Genomic DNA, 14,461 nt, shown 5'->3' with positions numbered 1-14,461 from the left:
TTTAACTGTGGAGATAAAAGATGTAGTTTCCCAGCTGCAGTAGACTTGTTCTGGCTTGTAATTTTTAATACTTAAATTGTCTGTTGCCAAACGGAAGGAATTAGAAGTTGTGGTACTGGATTTTTAGTTTTCTAAAATCAATATAAATATATTTTCCCTTTAAACACAATTGACGGGCAATACTGGTATTTGAACTTTGATTTGTTGCTTCTGTGGGCAAACAAACAAGAAAAGAAGGCTTTTTGTCTGGTAGAATTGGCATGTAAGTCTGGCTGAACTTGCGTGTAATCCTGGCCAATGCACAGTATTTAGAAAGAAATCTTTAATATAAATCTTTCTGTAGTAGAGCTTTCACTTAAAGGAACCAGCTACTGGTTTTCACCAGCAAAGCATGAGAGAGTTTATACAAATAAGTTTATACAAGTTTGTAACATAATTTTTAAAACTGCAGTCTTTGCCAGGGAGTGTATTCCAAGATGATTATATATGTGTATGTGTGTGTCACAGTCACTCACTGATTTCGAAATAAATGCATGAATCTGGATTACTCAAAAGAGTAGGAGGACTAAATACACTTACCTTCTTCTCGTAGCACTACGTGCTATTGTAAGAGAGGAAAGTGGTACAAAAATTGCTACCCTTATGTCTTAGCACACAGAACCATTTATTCCTTTTATTCAGAGAGAGGCTACATGCCTGACCTTGGCATTTTTCAGTTACTTCAGTGCCAAGTGATATTTTGAATTTAAGTCTTTCCTTTCTGGTCTAAACGTGTCCTTGTAATTAGACTTGTGTACCTGATGAGTACAATCTGATAAAGTAATAAGCCCTTTGTTAAAATTCTGTGGTAAACTGGACCTTTTGACTCTAATTTCTAATCTTAGGGTTTTTCTTTCTTTAACTGTCATAGGAAAACCGGTAGCCTATATGCCTTATGCTGAGGTCAAACGAGCAATAGAACAGGAAGCACAAGTGCAAAATACAGCAACGAGGTCAGCATCACCATACAGGCTGTCTCCAAGAGAAGTCAATAAAGCCTCTCCTCAGCCTGATATGAATGCAGCTCGCTACAGTGTCCCACCAGGTAAATACTTGCTTTAGTATCGTAGCAATATACAGTCTTTGGAAGCTATTACTTTATGTAGTATCAAATTATTTTCTTAAACATTTTTGTGAACAAATGAGAGTAGTATGTTTTTTGTGTGTGTATGTAGATGGATGTTCTGTATTCTTGTTTGGTTTTGTTTGCTTTGTCAGCTACCTAATGTGCATTTTATTAAGCAAATAGGATTATCTGAAAATAGTTAGAACAGCGTAGGAACAAAGTCATCCAGAATTTTTTTTTCAGCTCAGTAAAAATACTGTCACCTTATGAAGGAAGAACTGAGGAAAAAAAGAGCTGCTACTAGGCTTGACATAAGTTTCTGAATAATTGCTTAATACTATGTATTGAATGATTTATAAAATAGTGAAATAACTGGCAAATCTTAGTTCTGAAACTTGGATTATTGCTTCTGCCTTCAGTGTATAATGCCATTCTGAGAAAAGACAGAACCAGTGAAGCTTAGATTATACTTGCCTCAGTTGTTCTTATTCTTTAAGTAGACTACTTTATTTAAAAACAGAAAAGCAACAACAAAAATATGCACCCTGTATTGTTAGCTTTAAAAGTTTAGTTTTCTGAGTTTGCAATTTTGCAGTGCAGCTTTTACCATTTTTGAACTTCAGTGCAATGTTAGGTATTACCTAATCAATGTCTAAGCACAATATATACATGGACATAGTGAGCTTCAGAGTTGAAAATACAGCTAGATAGCTTTTGGGTATTGTGAGGTTATTCCTATTGGAAATTGTCAGGTGAACTGTGTTATTTTGGTTCTTCTTGTCTCTCTAATGACTAATAGAGCTGAAACAGACTTTAACGCACATTTTTCCCTAAGTTCTCCAGCCAGCTCCTCACCAAGTAATAACCAATATACCTGAAGGAGTCCGCCTTCCAACAACCAGACCTACCAGACCACCACCACCACTCATTCCATCCTCCAAAACAAGTGTGCCATCAGAAAAACCTTCGTTTATCATGGGAGGCTCGATCTCACAAGTAAGAGAACTACTTGTTGAAAATCTCTTCTTATAACGTTTTTTTCTGCCGTTCCACCGACCATCAATATCTTTTACTCAGTTATCTGTTCACAGCATTAACAGTTAAGACCTGTACATGTCACCACTAAAAGTCCAGGAGTTACAGGTGCTTTATAAAATAGAACATGCTGCAGTTGTTTACATTTAATAGCACAGGTGAGGATGTCCTAGGTGAACTGCATCTCTGAACTAACAGTGACACTAGAGTCCTGTTGTTTTGCACGTTGATATTTTGCAGTGGTGTTCTGTAGCATTTTAGGATCATAGTAGTATTAGCAGTCTCCTTTAAACATAGAAGTGAATTTGCATTCCAGAAACAAGAATTAACGTAATATGTTGTTTCAGGGAACACCTGGCACTTACTTAACATCTCATAGTCAAGCTTCCTATACCCAAGAAACAGCAAAGCCATCAGTGGGCTCTATATCTCTTGGGCTGCCAAGGCAGCAGGAATCAGTCAAAGCTGGTAAGAAAAGAAAAGCTGACATGCATTTTTTTTATAGACTATTTAATAACTCATAATTAAGGAGGGATTATTATTATTATTTTTTTTTTTTTTCTGAATAGCTTCCCTGCCCTATATCAAACAAGAAGAATTCTCTCCCAGAAGTCAGAATTCCCAGCCTGAGGGACTCCTGGTCAGGGCACAACATGAAGGTGTGGTTCGAGGTAAAGTCAGTCATACAGCTTAAGAAAGAAACTTTGTCAGAGCCTGATGAAACTGAGAGAACTGGAGCCCAAACTACTGAAGTGTTGTTATTAAGTATTAAAGGATTAATCTGCTCCCTCTTTTCCAAGGCATGTGTACATGTGTTTTTGTAACAGCTCCTCCTGTCTGCATGTCTCATTTAAAAACATTTGTTTCAAGACATGCCAGTTTCAAAACTAAATTGTTGGGCATACACATAGCAATACTTGTGAAAGATATAAATACATCAAATGAAAGGAAACTAAATACCATGGATTAATGGCTTTGTGTGATGTAAAAGGCTAAGTCAAAAGGGGAAATAATTTAGCTGTCTCAAATGCACACTATTAACAAGCTGAAAGTTTCCCTGTATTTGAGTATAAACTAACAGTTCCCATTAAAAAAGAGTTTGTATGTCAAGTAAAACAGCTGTATTTTTTTGATTCCCTTATTTATCTGGATGTCTTTTTTTCAAATCAGGTACCACAATACAGGAGGGAAGTATAACACGAGGAACTCCAACCAATAAAGTTTCTGTTGAGACCATTCCTTCTTTGAGAGGCTCTATAACTCAGGTATTTGTCATCTTACTGAGAAGGCTGTAGCAAAATAATGTATTTACACTATCACTGTGAACATATTTGCATGTCTAAAAACAGTAAATTAAAGTCACAGAATAGGAACTGCCCTAAAGAAGCTGAAATACAATCAGATAGTTAAATATGATATTCACTGAAGTCAGTGTTGTCAGGATTTCATCTTCGTGTATTTGAATATTTTTATATTTCTAAAATAAAACCACCAGAGCTTTTAGTTATAGCTAACTGAAGGCTTATTAGCGATTTCCATGAAAAATAGCATCGCACCTGAGTTCAAATGTTACAATCAGTCGTAGCCAGTCTTGCACAGATGCTGTTTAAAGCTGTTTCATCTCATCATATTTTAAATACTACTGTTTTATTTATTTATTTACAAAGTGTCAAACTGCTTACAAATCATTATGTTCTGAATTATATTTGATTTAAATGCAGGGTACACCAGCACTGTCCCAGTCTGGCATAGCAGCTGATGCATTATTGAAGGGAACTATTACCCGGCTAGCTACAGAAGACAGCAGCCCAGAAAAGTGCCGGGAGGAAGCTACAGCCAAAGGCCATGTTATTTATGAAGGCAAAAGTGGGCATATTTTATCTTATGATAGTGAGTATTTATATATTCTACTTGATTCAAGTCAAGACTGCAGCAGGTTCTGTTTTTATAATCCATAGGTGAAGTATATCTGCTTCCAAATGCATAAACATCAGTCACTGGGGTGCCATCCTGAAGAAGTACTGACCTACATGTATTTTTGTGGGTATAAGAGTTAAAACGATCCAGAAATTGTGTGTGTTCTGATGAGTATCCTGTACTATGTAGTTAAAATACAGTTCAACTATTGAATTTCTGTGCCATTTATTTCCAATTTTTCCAGGAAAATTTTTATTTTGAAAGGTTAAGCAACCAAGTTTAAAATGTTCTGTATTAAACTCAAAAGAAATACCTCCTTTAACTTTGAACTGCCGTTGAAATACCAATACATGAGTAACTTAACAAATCTTTTATTTAACAAACCATAAAAGATCTTTTTAAGGTTGAAATTTAATGTTTCAGTATTACATTGAAGTTACCATTAAAGCATTTGTGTTTTGTGGTCTCATTAAATGTCATGCTCATAACTTTTTATTGTCCACGTTTTCTAACCATACTCCTGTAAATTTTACCAGCTATTAAAAACGTTCGTGAAGGAACAAGGAGTCCAAGAACTGCTCATGAAATTAGTTTAAAAAGAAGTTACGATACAATGGAAGGAAATATAAAGCAAGGAATGTCAATGCGGGAGTCTCCAGTGTCTGCACCACTGGAAGGTAAAAACAGCTGCTCCTGAATTGTTTTGCATTTTATTCAAGTCTTCTGCATTACTTTAAGATAATCTACAGTTGTTTATGGGGAAAACAAAAAGAAGAATTAGATTTATATCTTACCCCGTTAACCAAATCTATATAATAACCACTACAACAAAAGAATGCTGGGGTTATTACTGGAGTAGACACTAGTTTTCCTGTTTCATTTGTTGGTGGATATTCCAATAACTGCAGGTGATTCAGCTGGCACTTACATGTGTCAGATCCTCAAAGAGGAGTAACTGACTCTTCACAATCCCAATGGATTGTTGCAGAGCTCAAACAGCTCTCAGTTGTACTAGCATGGACTCCATGGACACAGCCATTGAGTTAAATATTGCTTCTTAGCCATGGCACAGTGATGTACATATGTTGGTATGACCTTTTACGTTCCTGCAATAAATCTCCTAGATAATGCCAAGCAGAAGACTTGTACAGCTGCTGTATTCTGCTTCAGGCCTTCCCTAGTATTATTTTGATTTAATAAATTGTAATCAAATTAAGACTGTAAAGGTCAAGTTGAGCCATTATGCAACTTTTTCTGATTATCTTAAAATTTAAAAAAAAAAAAAAAAAAAAAAAAACAGATATCAAGATGATGTTTCTTGCCTAAACTCTGGAGTCTTATTCCTAAAGTGCATTCTATCCCACCTTTGGATAGCCCTTAAAGGATATTTTCTGTAAAATTTCATTACATGTAACAATACAGTTTAGAAACCTCTTACTCATATATAGAAATTCAGTGCTGCTTTGAAGTTGCTCATGCATTTGGCTTGTCTTCCATCTTTTGTGGGCTTATGAGGCAAGGCTCTCTGGGCACTACAGATAGTATCTGTAATGTATGTAAGAAGAGTGGGTTTTTGTTTTGTTTTGGTTGGGGGGGAGGTTGAACATGTTGTTCTAGTTCTTTAAATTATTTTCTCTTTTTAAATTTAGGTTTAATCTGCCGTGCACTGCCTAGGGGTAGCCCACATGCTGAACTTAAAGAGAGAACAGTGTTGTCTGGTTCTATAATGCAAGGTAAACTTTTGCTAGTTGAGAAGGCAAGCATTAACTACGTTCCCAAAAATCTGGATTTCTGAACCTTAAAACTGTTATTTATTAAGAATGGTAGCTGTGTTAAGGGCAGAGCATATTTTATTAGACTGTTTTCAGAGCATAAATTATCTATAAGCAGCTTTTGGATATACTGTATATAAAGCTAAATGTTTAAACATAGCTTTTTTCTTTTTTGGAAAATAGACACCTTTTAATACAAATCCTTGGTAATTAGCAACATTTTTACTTTTTGTTTTTAAATGAATATTAATACTTCCCCAGACCTCTGAAGATGTATGCTATTGCCTTTATTTCGGCATCTGAAATAACCCGGGACACTTTAAGTAACTTGAATATTTCTTTACTACTATTATAGTTACACTATAGACTACTGCAAGTCAAAATTCTAATAGTTACTCTGTTCATTAAAAAAAAAAAAAAAAAAGACAGTAATTATTAATACACCTGATGTGACTCTTTCTTTCTATAAAAGGCACACCAAGAGCAACATCTGAAAGTTTTGAAGAAGGCTTGAAATATCCTAAGCAGATTAAGAGAGAGTCACCTCCTATAAGGACATTTGAAGGAGCCATTACTAAAGGGAAACCATATGATGGAGTCACTACTATAAAAGAAATGGGCCGTTCCATCCATGAAATCCCAAGACAGGACCTGTTAAGCCAGGAGAGTCGCAAGACTCCTGAAATAGTGCAGACAGCCAGGCCAATCATAGAAGGCTCCATATCTCAGGTAAACATAAAAAGCACGGCTGGACTCATACAGTTACTTACATATTCAGTAGTGAATCAATTCCAGATATTTGAGTAGTGTTAAATGTGTGGGTGTTTTGTCTGTTTTTTTCTTAAGAAATATACCAGTGCATGATGTGTAAATATCTTGTGTATTAGAAAAATCCTGACACTTCACCTGTAAGGAACATATTTGCAAATCTGTGTGAGAGAACTGACAAGTGGCTAAGATCTAGTTGTATTCTGTGCTGATGAGCTACACTATCAGTCAAGAACATGATTTTTTTTAATTTTATTACTAGTAATTTTTAAGCAGTAGTGAAACATTGACATCTTACCTGATCTTTCTTTTTTCTTTTTTTTTCAGGGTACACCCATAAAATATGAAAGCAATTCTGGCCAGTCTGCCATCAAACACAATGTAAAATCATTAATCACTGGACCAAGTAAACTACCCCGTGGAATGCCTCAGCTGGAAATGGTGCCAGAAAACGTGAAGGTGGTGGAGCGAGGAAAATATGAAGATGTGAAGACCGGGGATGCAGTACGTTCCCGTCACACGTCAGTAGTCAGCTCTGGTCCCTCTGTTCTCAGGTCAACTCTTCATGAAACTCCTAAATCACAGCTGAGCCCTGGGATTTATGATGATACCAATGCACGGAGAACACCTGTGAACTATCAGAGTCCAATGTCCAGGAGTTCACCTATGATGAATAGAGTTAGTGAGGGTATGTTATTTTGATCCAAAGTAATACAAGAACTTCGAATGCTTTCATTTTAAACTTACTATTTTAACCATTTTCTGTAATCTCTTCTACTTCCGTTTTACTCTAATGGTTCCTCTTGATTTGGAGGATGGTTTGAAGGAATTTAAGAAGGCCTTAGCTGTTAGTTCAAATAAGAAAATAAAAATCTACCGTATGATAACGGGGAGGTAGGAAAGTAGTTCAGTCTCCATTTGCATTTGATTATGGATCACACTGAAAGAGTTAACTAAGATCGTAATGTTTTGAGGGCAGAAGCTATTCCTTTGTTATATAAGCCTCTAGAAGAGAAAAATAATATGTGGAAACAATTGTAATTCTAGGATTTATGTTTTTAACCAGAGTTTTTGATATAAAATGCTTTCTGTGATTTATTGTAGCAAATTGCAGGGTCCTTTAGAACTTGCCTTGTGAGCCAGTGTGTATTTACCATTGAATCTTCTATTGAAAATAGGTATTTTCAGTTTTTTTTTTTTCCTTGTTTTTGTTAGCTGGAATATCTTCTGGTAAGCCAGCAAATCATGAAAGGAAAAACACACTTACTCCAACACAGAGAGAGAGCGTGCCAGCAAAATCTCCAGTTCCAGGGGTCGATCCTGTAGTGGCTCACAGTCCTTTTGACCCTCATCATAGAGGAGCTACTCCTGAAGTCTATAGGAGTCACCTTCCTCCTCACTTAGATCCTGCTATACCATTTCACAGAGCTCTGGATCCTGGTAAATGTGTTTGTCTTGTTTTTGATTTGTTTGTTTTTAGAAATATTGTATCTTTTGCACAGAAAATATGCTTTTAAAAAATAATTATTGATAGGCATATATAAGGGCTTATACACACTGTTGTGGTTTGATATTGAACTGAACCAAGATAAGAAAACTTACTAAAATATTCTTGTATAATACTGTAACTTCCTCCTAGAAGATAACAGATCACTTCTGTTTAATTAAAAAAAAAAAAAAAAAGACAACAAAAAAGATTGTTTTTCAAATAAGTATTTGTGAAGTGTATTAAAAGATTTCAAGAAACCGATTCATAAAGAGATGTGGAAGATACTACAGAATGAAAGTGTAATTATGACCCATCTGATCTCAGAGGGATTACCAAGTTATCCCTAATGATATTAAGTACAGTATACTTCCTTTTAACATATCCGTCAGTCTACCTTTGTAATGTATTTTAGTACTTCACAATTTTATTCAACTCTCTTCTCTTGGAGAATAGATTGTTTAGATTTTTCTGCCCATGTACAGTGCATAAATTCAGTAAAACATTAGTATTAAAATGCTATTTTGATCCATTTGGTTCTGGCTAGAGAGAATTGATAGCACTTTCCATTGAAACTTCAGTTCTATATCTTGAATACTAAATCTTTTTCCTCCTTCATCCTCAGCTGCTGCTGCTTACCTGTTCCAAAGGCAGCTCTCACCTACCCCAGGCTACCCAAGTCAGTATCAGCTTTACGCAATGGAGAATACACGACAGACAATCCTAAATGACTACATTACCTCACAGCAGATGCAAGTCAATTTACGTCCTGATGTAACCAGAGGATTATCTCCTAGAGAGCAAACTTTAGCTCTCCCATATGCGGGAGCAAGAGGTATGGTACCTGTGTTTTTCTGGTAGTCTTTAAAGCATATTGTAGATAATGTGGTATGGCTTAGCAGAGAATCTTAAGGAGCTGTTAAGTGATCAAAACTCCAAAGTAACGCTTTAGAAGATAGGAATATCGCCAGAAAAAAAAAATCCAAACAACAAAATGCGTAAAGCAACTGTCTTACAAGTCCGTTCACTATGGAGAGATTTAGACTTCTGTGCAGGGGTTTTCTAACGGGACATAATTTTGAAGAGTTTCATATTGAAATGTCCAGTGCAATATTGGAACAAAATAATAAGTGAATAGCTATGAATCCCTGGGGTTATATGGCATTCTCCCAGGAATAACAAGCTTAACAGGAAGTAGCTGAGCTACCATTTTAGTTACTGGATGTGATAATCTCTCTATCATTTAAATCAGTTTTGATAGTTATTGGAAGAAAGGAAGGTAACAAAAGCGAAGGAATTAGTCCAGTAGGACTAATTATCTTCAGGATAAGATATTAGTTATTTAATTGGTTGGAAAAGAAGAGATAAGTGTGTGTTTTTCATAGTAGGGGAATTTATATTGTAGTAGCAGTGGGTACCTGTGAATTTCAGTGTTACATTTTATTTTATAAATATAAGAGATTTGGAAAAGGGAGTGAATGATGGCATGTAATACTATTTTGCTAATAGATGGGATTATTCAGAAGAGATTAAGTGTATCTTTTTATAAAGGACAATTAAAGGGATTGCTACAAATGCAAATTCTGATTTAGTGTGTTCCTAAATTGCTGACTGCCAGATATATTTTCCACTAAGCATTTATTAATGAACAGAATATATGTGTGGACCTTCTTGTGTGTCATCTCCTAACAGGAATTATTGACCTGAACAATATGGCTCCCACTATATTAGTGCCTCATCCTGGAGGAACAAGCACACCACCCATGGAGAGAATTACTTACATCCCTGGTACTCAGCTTACGTTCCCTCCCAGGCCTTACAATCCTGCTTCTCTGTCACCAGGTACAAGCTGTTACAACTTGATTTTATATCTAATCATCTGACATACTGAGATAGTTGACCAATTTATTCTTTATTAAGCTACCATTAATATTATGGCTTGTTTTGTCAGGAAGTGCTATTTCTTTGCACTTCTCACTTGGATAACAAAGTGGTTTTTTGTTTGTTTGTTTGTTTTTTCAAATTATAATCTGTATTGTTGCAGTAGCAGATGAAGGAGCACTGACAAATTCGGAATTTGCCTTGTTCTGTCAGGTTTTCATTAATTTTCATTAATAGTCAGTTATCAGTTCATTAACCTCATATTGTGTGTTAAAGACTGGAATTTGGCTCTATAAACTGTCTAGTTTCTACCTGTATAGAAAACACTAGAGTAAAAAGCTGTTAATTGAACCTTCCCCTGATACTGTATTAAGCTTTTGCCTTAAATAAGTGGATAGACTTGACTGTAATGAAAATAGATTTGGGAAGTTTGTTGTAAGTGGATGGCAGAATGTATTGGAGAGTGTTTGCATCAAATTACGCTTTAACTTTAGCATCTATTTTTGCTATTTCAAACGTTTTGTCTTGTGGATGTTCCAGGACACCCTACACACTTGGCAGCTTCTGCAGCTGCAAATGCTGAAAGGGAACGGGAAAGAGAGAGGGAGAAGGAACGGGAGAGGGAGAGGGAACGAGAACGAGAGCGGGAAAGAGAACGTGAACGAGAGAGGGAGAGAATAACTTCAGTCCCTGCTGAACTTTATCTTCGACCAGGTGAGTGTGCATTGTTACATTTGGAACAGTCTCGTTGTAGACTATTTTCTATATCCACCTATATCCAATATATATCCACATTTTCTATATCCACCGTAAGCAACATGTAGCTTATTAACAAATTACAGAGTATTGTTTGATTTAGCCTTCACTTAGGGAAGGTTTCTAGCACCTGGCAGTTCTGTTCATAATTGAGACTTCAAGTTTTAGGCTTCTTCATAGTTCTGTCATAGTGATGTAGTACCTAGGGAATGGCATGAATCCCAGTCATGCCTATCACTAATTGCATCTCATTTAACGCATTGTAAACAGAATGCTCCTATTTAAATCCTTAATATATACAATTGCATCCAGAGTGGTGGAGACAATTGGGAAAGAATGTGGAGGAGAAAGCATTGATGCATTGTTATACGTATCCTACGTTGTTATAAGAGTAATTTATATGTATATTTGTTTTTTTCCTCCTCTGCTTTATTTTCTGCAGGTACAGAGCAGCCTGGCAGACCTGGTAGTCATGGATATGTTCGGTCCCCGTCCCCTTCAGTTAGAAGCCAGGAAAACATACTGCAGCAAAGGCCTAGTATTTTTCAAGGAACCAACGGGACAAGTGTAATCACACCTTTGGATCCTGCTGCTCAGCTCCGTATCATGTATGTTTCTTGTTACTGTCCCAGAGATATCTGTACTAATACTTGAGCTTATTGAAAGGTGTGTTTAGTCTGAGGAAGATCCTAAGATACAAGGATATACCACAGTTGTCTGGCTCTTTAATTTATTGATAATGATCCTGTCCATTTGTACCAAGTCCAATTTGGATAGAAATTCGTTTCACAAAAGCTTTGCTTTGTTTTACTCAAGAAATGGCTCTGGTCCTTTTTCATGTGATATAATTCGGAATGTTCAATGTTTGCCAACAGGCAGCTCACACCTGGAGCTCCCTCCATAACTCAAGGGTTGCCTGCTTCGCGCTACAATACTGCTGCTGATGCCCTTGCGGCGCTAGTAGATGCTGCAGCCTCTGCTCCTCAGATGGAAGTTGCCAAAGCAAAAGAGAACAAGCATGAAGGAACCAGGATAGAAGAGAATATGGGACGCAGGTCAGCTGTGGTTACTGAGCAGCCGCAGATGGAACAGAAAACACTGGAGGTAGAAAAGAGGCCTGTCCAGTGCCCCTATACATCTGCAAATTTTTCTGGTGGCAAGTCCCAAGGACAGTCTTCATCAGTAGTCTATTCAGAGGCTGGTAAAGAAAAAGGACCTCCTCCTAAATCCAGGTACGAGGAAGAGCTGAGAACTCGAGGAAAGACCACAATTACTGCTGCTAACTTCATAGATGTGATCATCACTCGACAGATTGCTTCAGACAAGGATGCACGAGATAGGGGCTCTCAAAGTTCAGATTCTTCCAGTAGTTGTACGTATCTTAGTAACTACTTACTTCTTTGCTGTCTTAGCCTTTTAGGGAGATGATAAAATGTGAAATGATTCTGATATTTAATGATAAAATATTCAGCCCTGCACAGATCAGATGCTTGATAGGCAAATGCAGTTTTTGAATATAGTGCAGTGGCTAAAGATTCTTGTAAAATGTAGTTGATCGCTTTATTTAGGTTCCATGCTGCATTGTGAAATGCAGGATAATAAAACTGACCATATCATAAGTCAGGAGATGTAAAATTACTGAATTTACATTGGAACACTGTTTTGTGGAAATATGTTTCACTGTGATTCTCATGAGACAGACAGTTTTGACTTCCATTTCACTGATGTCATTTTAATGGAAAGACAGCATTGCTACATATAGGCAACCAAAATCTTGAGTGATATTCAAACCTTATTCTACAAATTCTGCTCGATATACAGTATCTTCCCACCGGTATGAAGCTCCTGGAGATGCCATTGAGGTGATTAGCCCTGCAAATTCACCTGTACCTACTCAAGAAAAGCTACAGTCCTATCAACAAGAGACACCTAAACCGAGCCAGGCAGAGAGTAAGTTGGTCTATTTATGCAAGTGTGCTGACAATTATTTTGCTTATATTTACCATGAACTCAAAATATAGTTAAAATATATCAGGAGTCTTTAGGTCACCGTTTACCACGTTTTTAACTTTTAGAAACTTTTGCTGGAGTTATGTTATTGCAGGATCTGTGGAAAAAACTTGAGCAAATGTATTGGAACTGTCACTTGGCATTGAACAGCTCCTTTACATTACAGCCTAGCTGATTCAATAAGAAATTTATTTTGAATGTATTATTTAAAATTACCGCATGTTGGTGTTGCTATCCACATTTTTTTTGATCTCTTAGTAAAGCTCATACTACTACAGTACCATTTGCAGATAACAAAAGAGCTGGAATTCACCAGTGTTGTGGAATTAAGCTTTAGCCTTCGAAAGTCCAGGGCCTATAAGTGGAGGGGAAAAAGTGTTTATTAGACATGATGCCTAAAGTCTATTATAAAAAATCTATTATAGAAACGCCTATTGTTTTATATTTGTAAGCAGAGAACTTTAAAACCTTGAAGCTTCAGTAATACCTTCATAACAAACTGTCCTTTTGTTCTTCAACTAGGTGACCCAAACAGGCAATATGAGGGGCCGATTCACCGTTACAGGACACAACAGGAACCTCCTTCACCCCAGCAACCTCCACCTCCTTCCTCCCAAGCAGAAGGGATGGCACATGTGCCCAGAACCCATCGACTTATCACCCTTGCTGATCACATCTGTGTAGGTTTATTTGTGCACATCTTTTCAGATGTGAAAAGTTATGCTTTGATTATGAAAACAAGATTTGGAACATTAATAAAACTAATAATTACAGAGTTGGTATTGGGGATATTATACAATAATGTCTGAACTTATTTTCTCATTTGTTGCAATTAGTCTCATATTCATCTAGTTCACAAATGCTGAACACTACACTGTACCCAATGTCTGACCAAAGTTTCCTTTCTCTTTTTTTTGACCACAATCAGCAAATTATTACACAAGACTTCGCTCGAAACCAAGCAGCTTCTCAGGCCCCTTTGCAGCCTCCCACCACTACATTCCAGAACTCCACCCCTGCTCCAGCGCCTGTTTCTACCCGAGCAAAGACATCGAATCGCTACAGCCCTGAGTCACAGTCACAGTCTGTCCACCATCAGCGGCCAGGTGCTAGAGTGTCACCTGAAAATCTGTCTGACAAGTCGCGGGGAAGGTAATGCATGTATTTTGTTTAACTGTAAATTTAATTAATTCCCAAGTACAATATTTACAAAAGCTAGTGCAGTAATCTTTATGTAGATCAGAAATAGCAGTGTCTTTTGGTCTTTTTTTTTTTAGGCAATGACTTGCACTGTTTTTGACAATTGCTTGGCTCCGTAATATAAAAATTTTCACTACTAATGCATAATTTCCAATCCCTAGAGGAGTGAAAAATTCTAATCACTTAGAACTTTGTGGAAGAAATCCACAGAATCATTGTGGACAAATCAGTGCTATCTTCTAAGATCATCAAACATACTAAAACATGAAACACACATAACTAGAAATATAGTTTTATAACTACTGAAATGCAATTATATGTGTTAACTACACTGTTACATGCATTAAGAGGACTTACCTGTCTCTAAATTCCAAATGCAGACCTGGAAAATCTCCAGAGAGGAGTCATGTTTCTTCAGAGCCCTATGAGCCAATCTCACCACCTCAGGTCCCAGTTGTACATGAGAAACAGGAAAACGTTCTATTGCTTTCCCAAAGAGCTGAGCCTACTGAACAGAGGTACGTGTAAAAC

At 36.7% G+C, this 14,461-nt stretch overlaps 1 protein-coding gene across 5 annotated transcripts in view; it reads left to right on the top strand.

Moving 5' to 3' along the window:
• Nucleotides 1-14,461, top strand: part of NCOR1 (nuclear receptor corepressor 1) — a 66,881-nt gene that overhangs the window by 45,843 nt on the left and 6,577 nt on the right. For all 5 annotated transcript variants that reach the window (XM_084493317.1, XM_084493318.1, XM_084493319.1 and 2 more), the window contains 20 exons: nt 911-1,084; nt 1,941-2,101; nt 2,488-2,608; nt 2,710-2,811; nt 3,311-3,405; nt 3,862-4,030; nt 4,594-4,734; nt 5,707-5,790; nt 6,302-6,558; nt 6,925-7,285; nt 7,813-8,037; nt 8,709-8,918; nt 9,776-9,925; nt 10,505-10,678; nt 11,163-11,328; nt 11,596-12,092; nt 12,542-12,670; nt 13,253-13,410; nt 13,659-13,882; nt 14,311-14,448. In XM_084493317.1, coding sequence (XP_084349443.1) covers nt 911-1,084; nt 1,941-2,101; nt 2,488-2,608; nt 2,710-2,811; nt 3,311-3,405; nt 3,862-4,030; nt 4,594-4,734; nt 5,707-5,790; nt 6,302-6,558; nt 6,925-7,285; nt 7,813-8,037; nt 8,709-8,918; nt 9,776-9,925; nt 10,505-10,678; nt 11,163-11,328; nt 11,596-12,092; nt 12,542-12,670; nt 13,253-13,410; nt 13,659-13,882; nt 14,311-14,448 — 3,736 coding nt within the window. The remainder of the gene's footprint in view (nt 1-910; nt 1,085-1,940; nt 2,102-2,487; nt 2,609-2,709; nt 2,812-3,310; nt 3,406-3,861; nt 4,031-4,593; nt 4,735-5,706; nt 5,791-6,301; nt 6,559-6,924; nt 7,286-7,812; nt 8,038-8,708; nt 8,919-9,775; nt 9,926-10,504; nt 10,679-11,162; nt 11,329-11,595; nt 12,093-12,541; nt 12,671-13,252; nt 13,411-13,658; nt 13,883-14,310; nt 14,449-14,461) is intronic.

This window comes from Aythya ferina, assembly GCF_964211825.1.
Source record: "Aythya ferina genome assembly, chromosome: 19".
Taxonomy (NCBI): Eukaryota; Metazoa; Chordata; class Aves; order Anseriformes; family Anatidae; genus Aythya; species Aythya ferina.
Note: the sequence above shows the minus strand (reverse complement) of the source record. Positions and strands in the feature narration are given on the sequence as shown.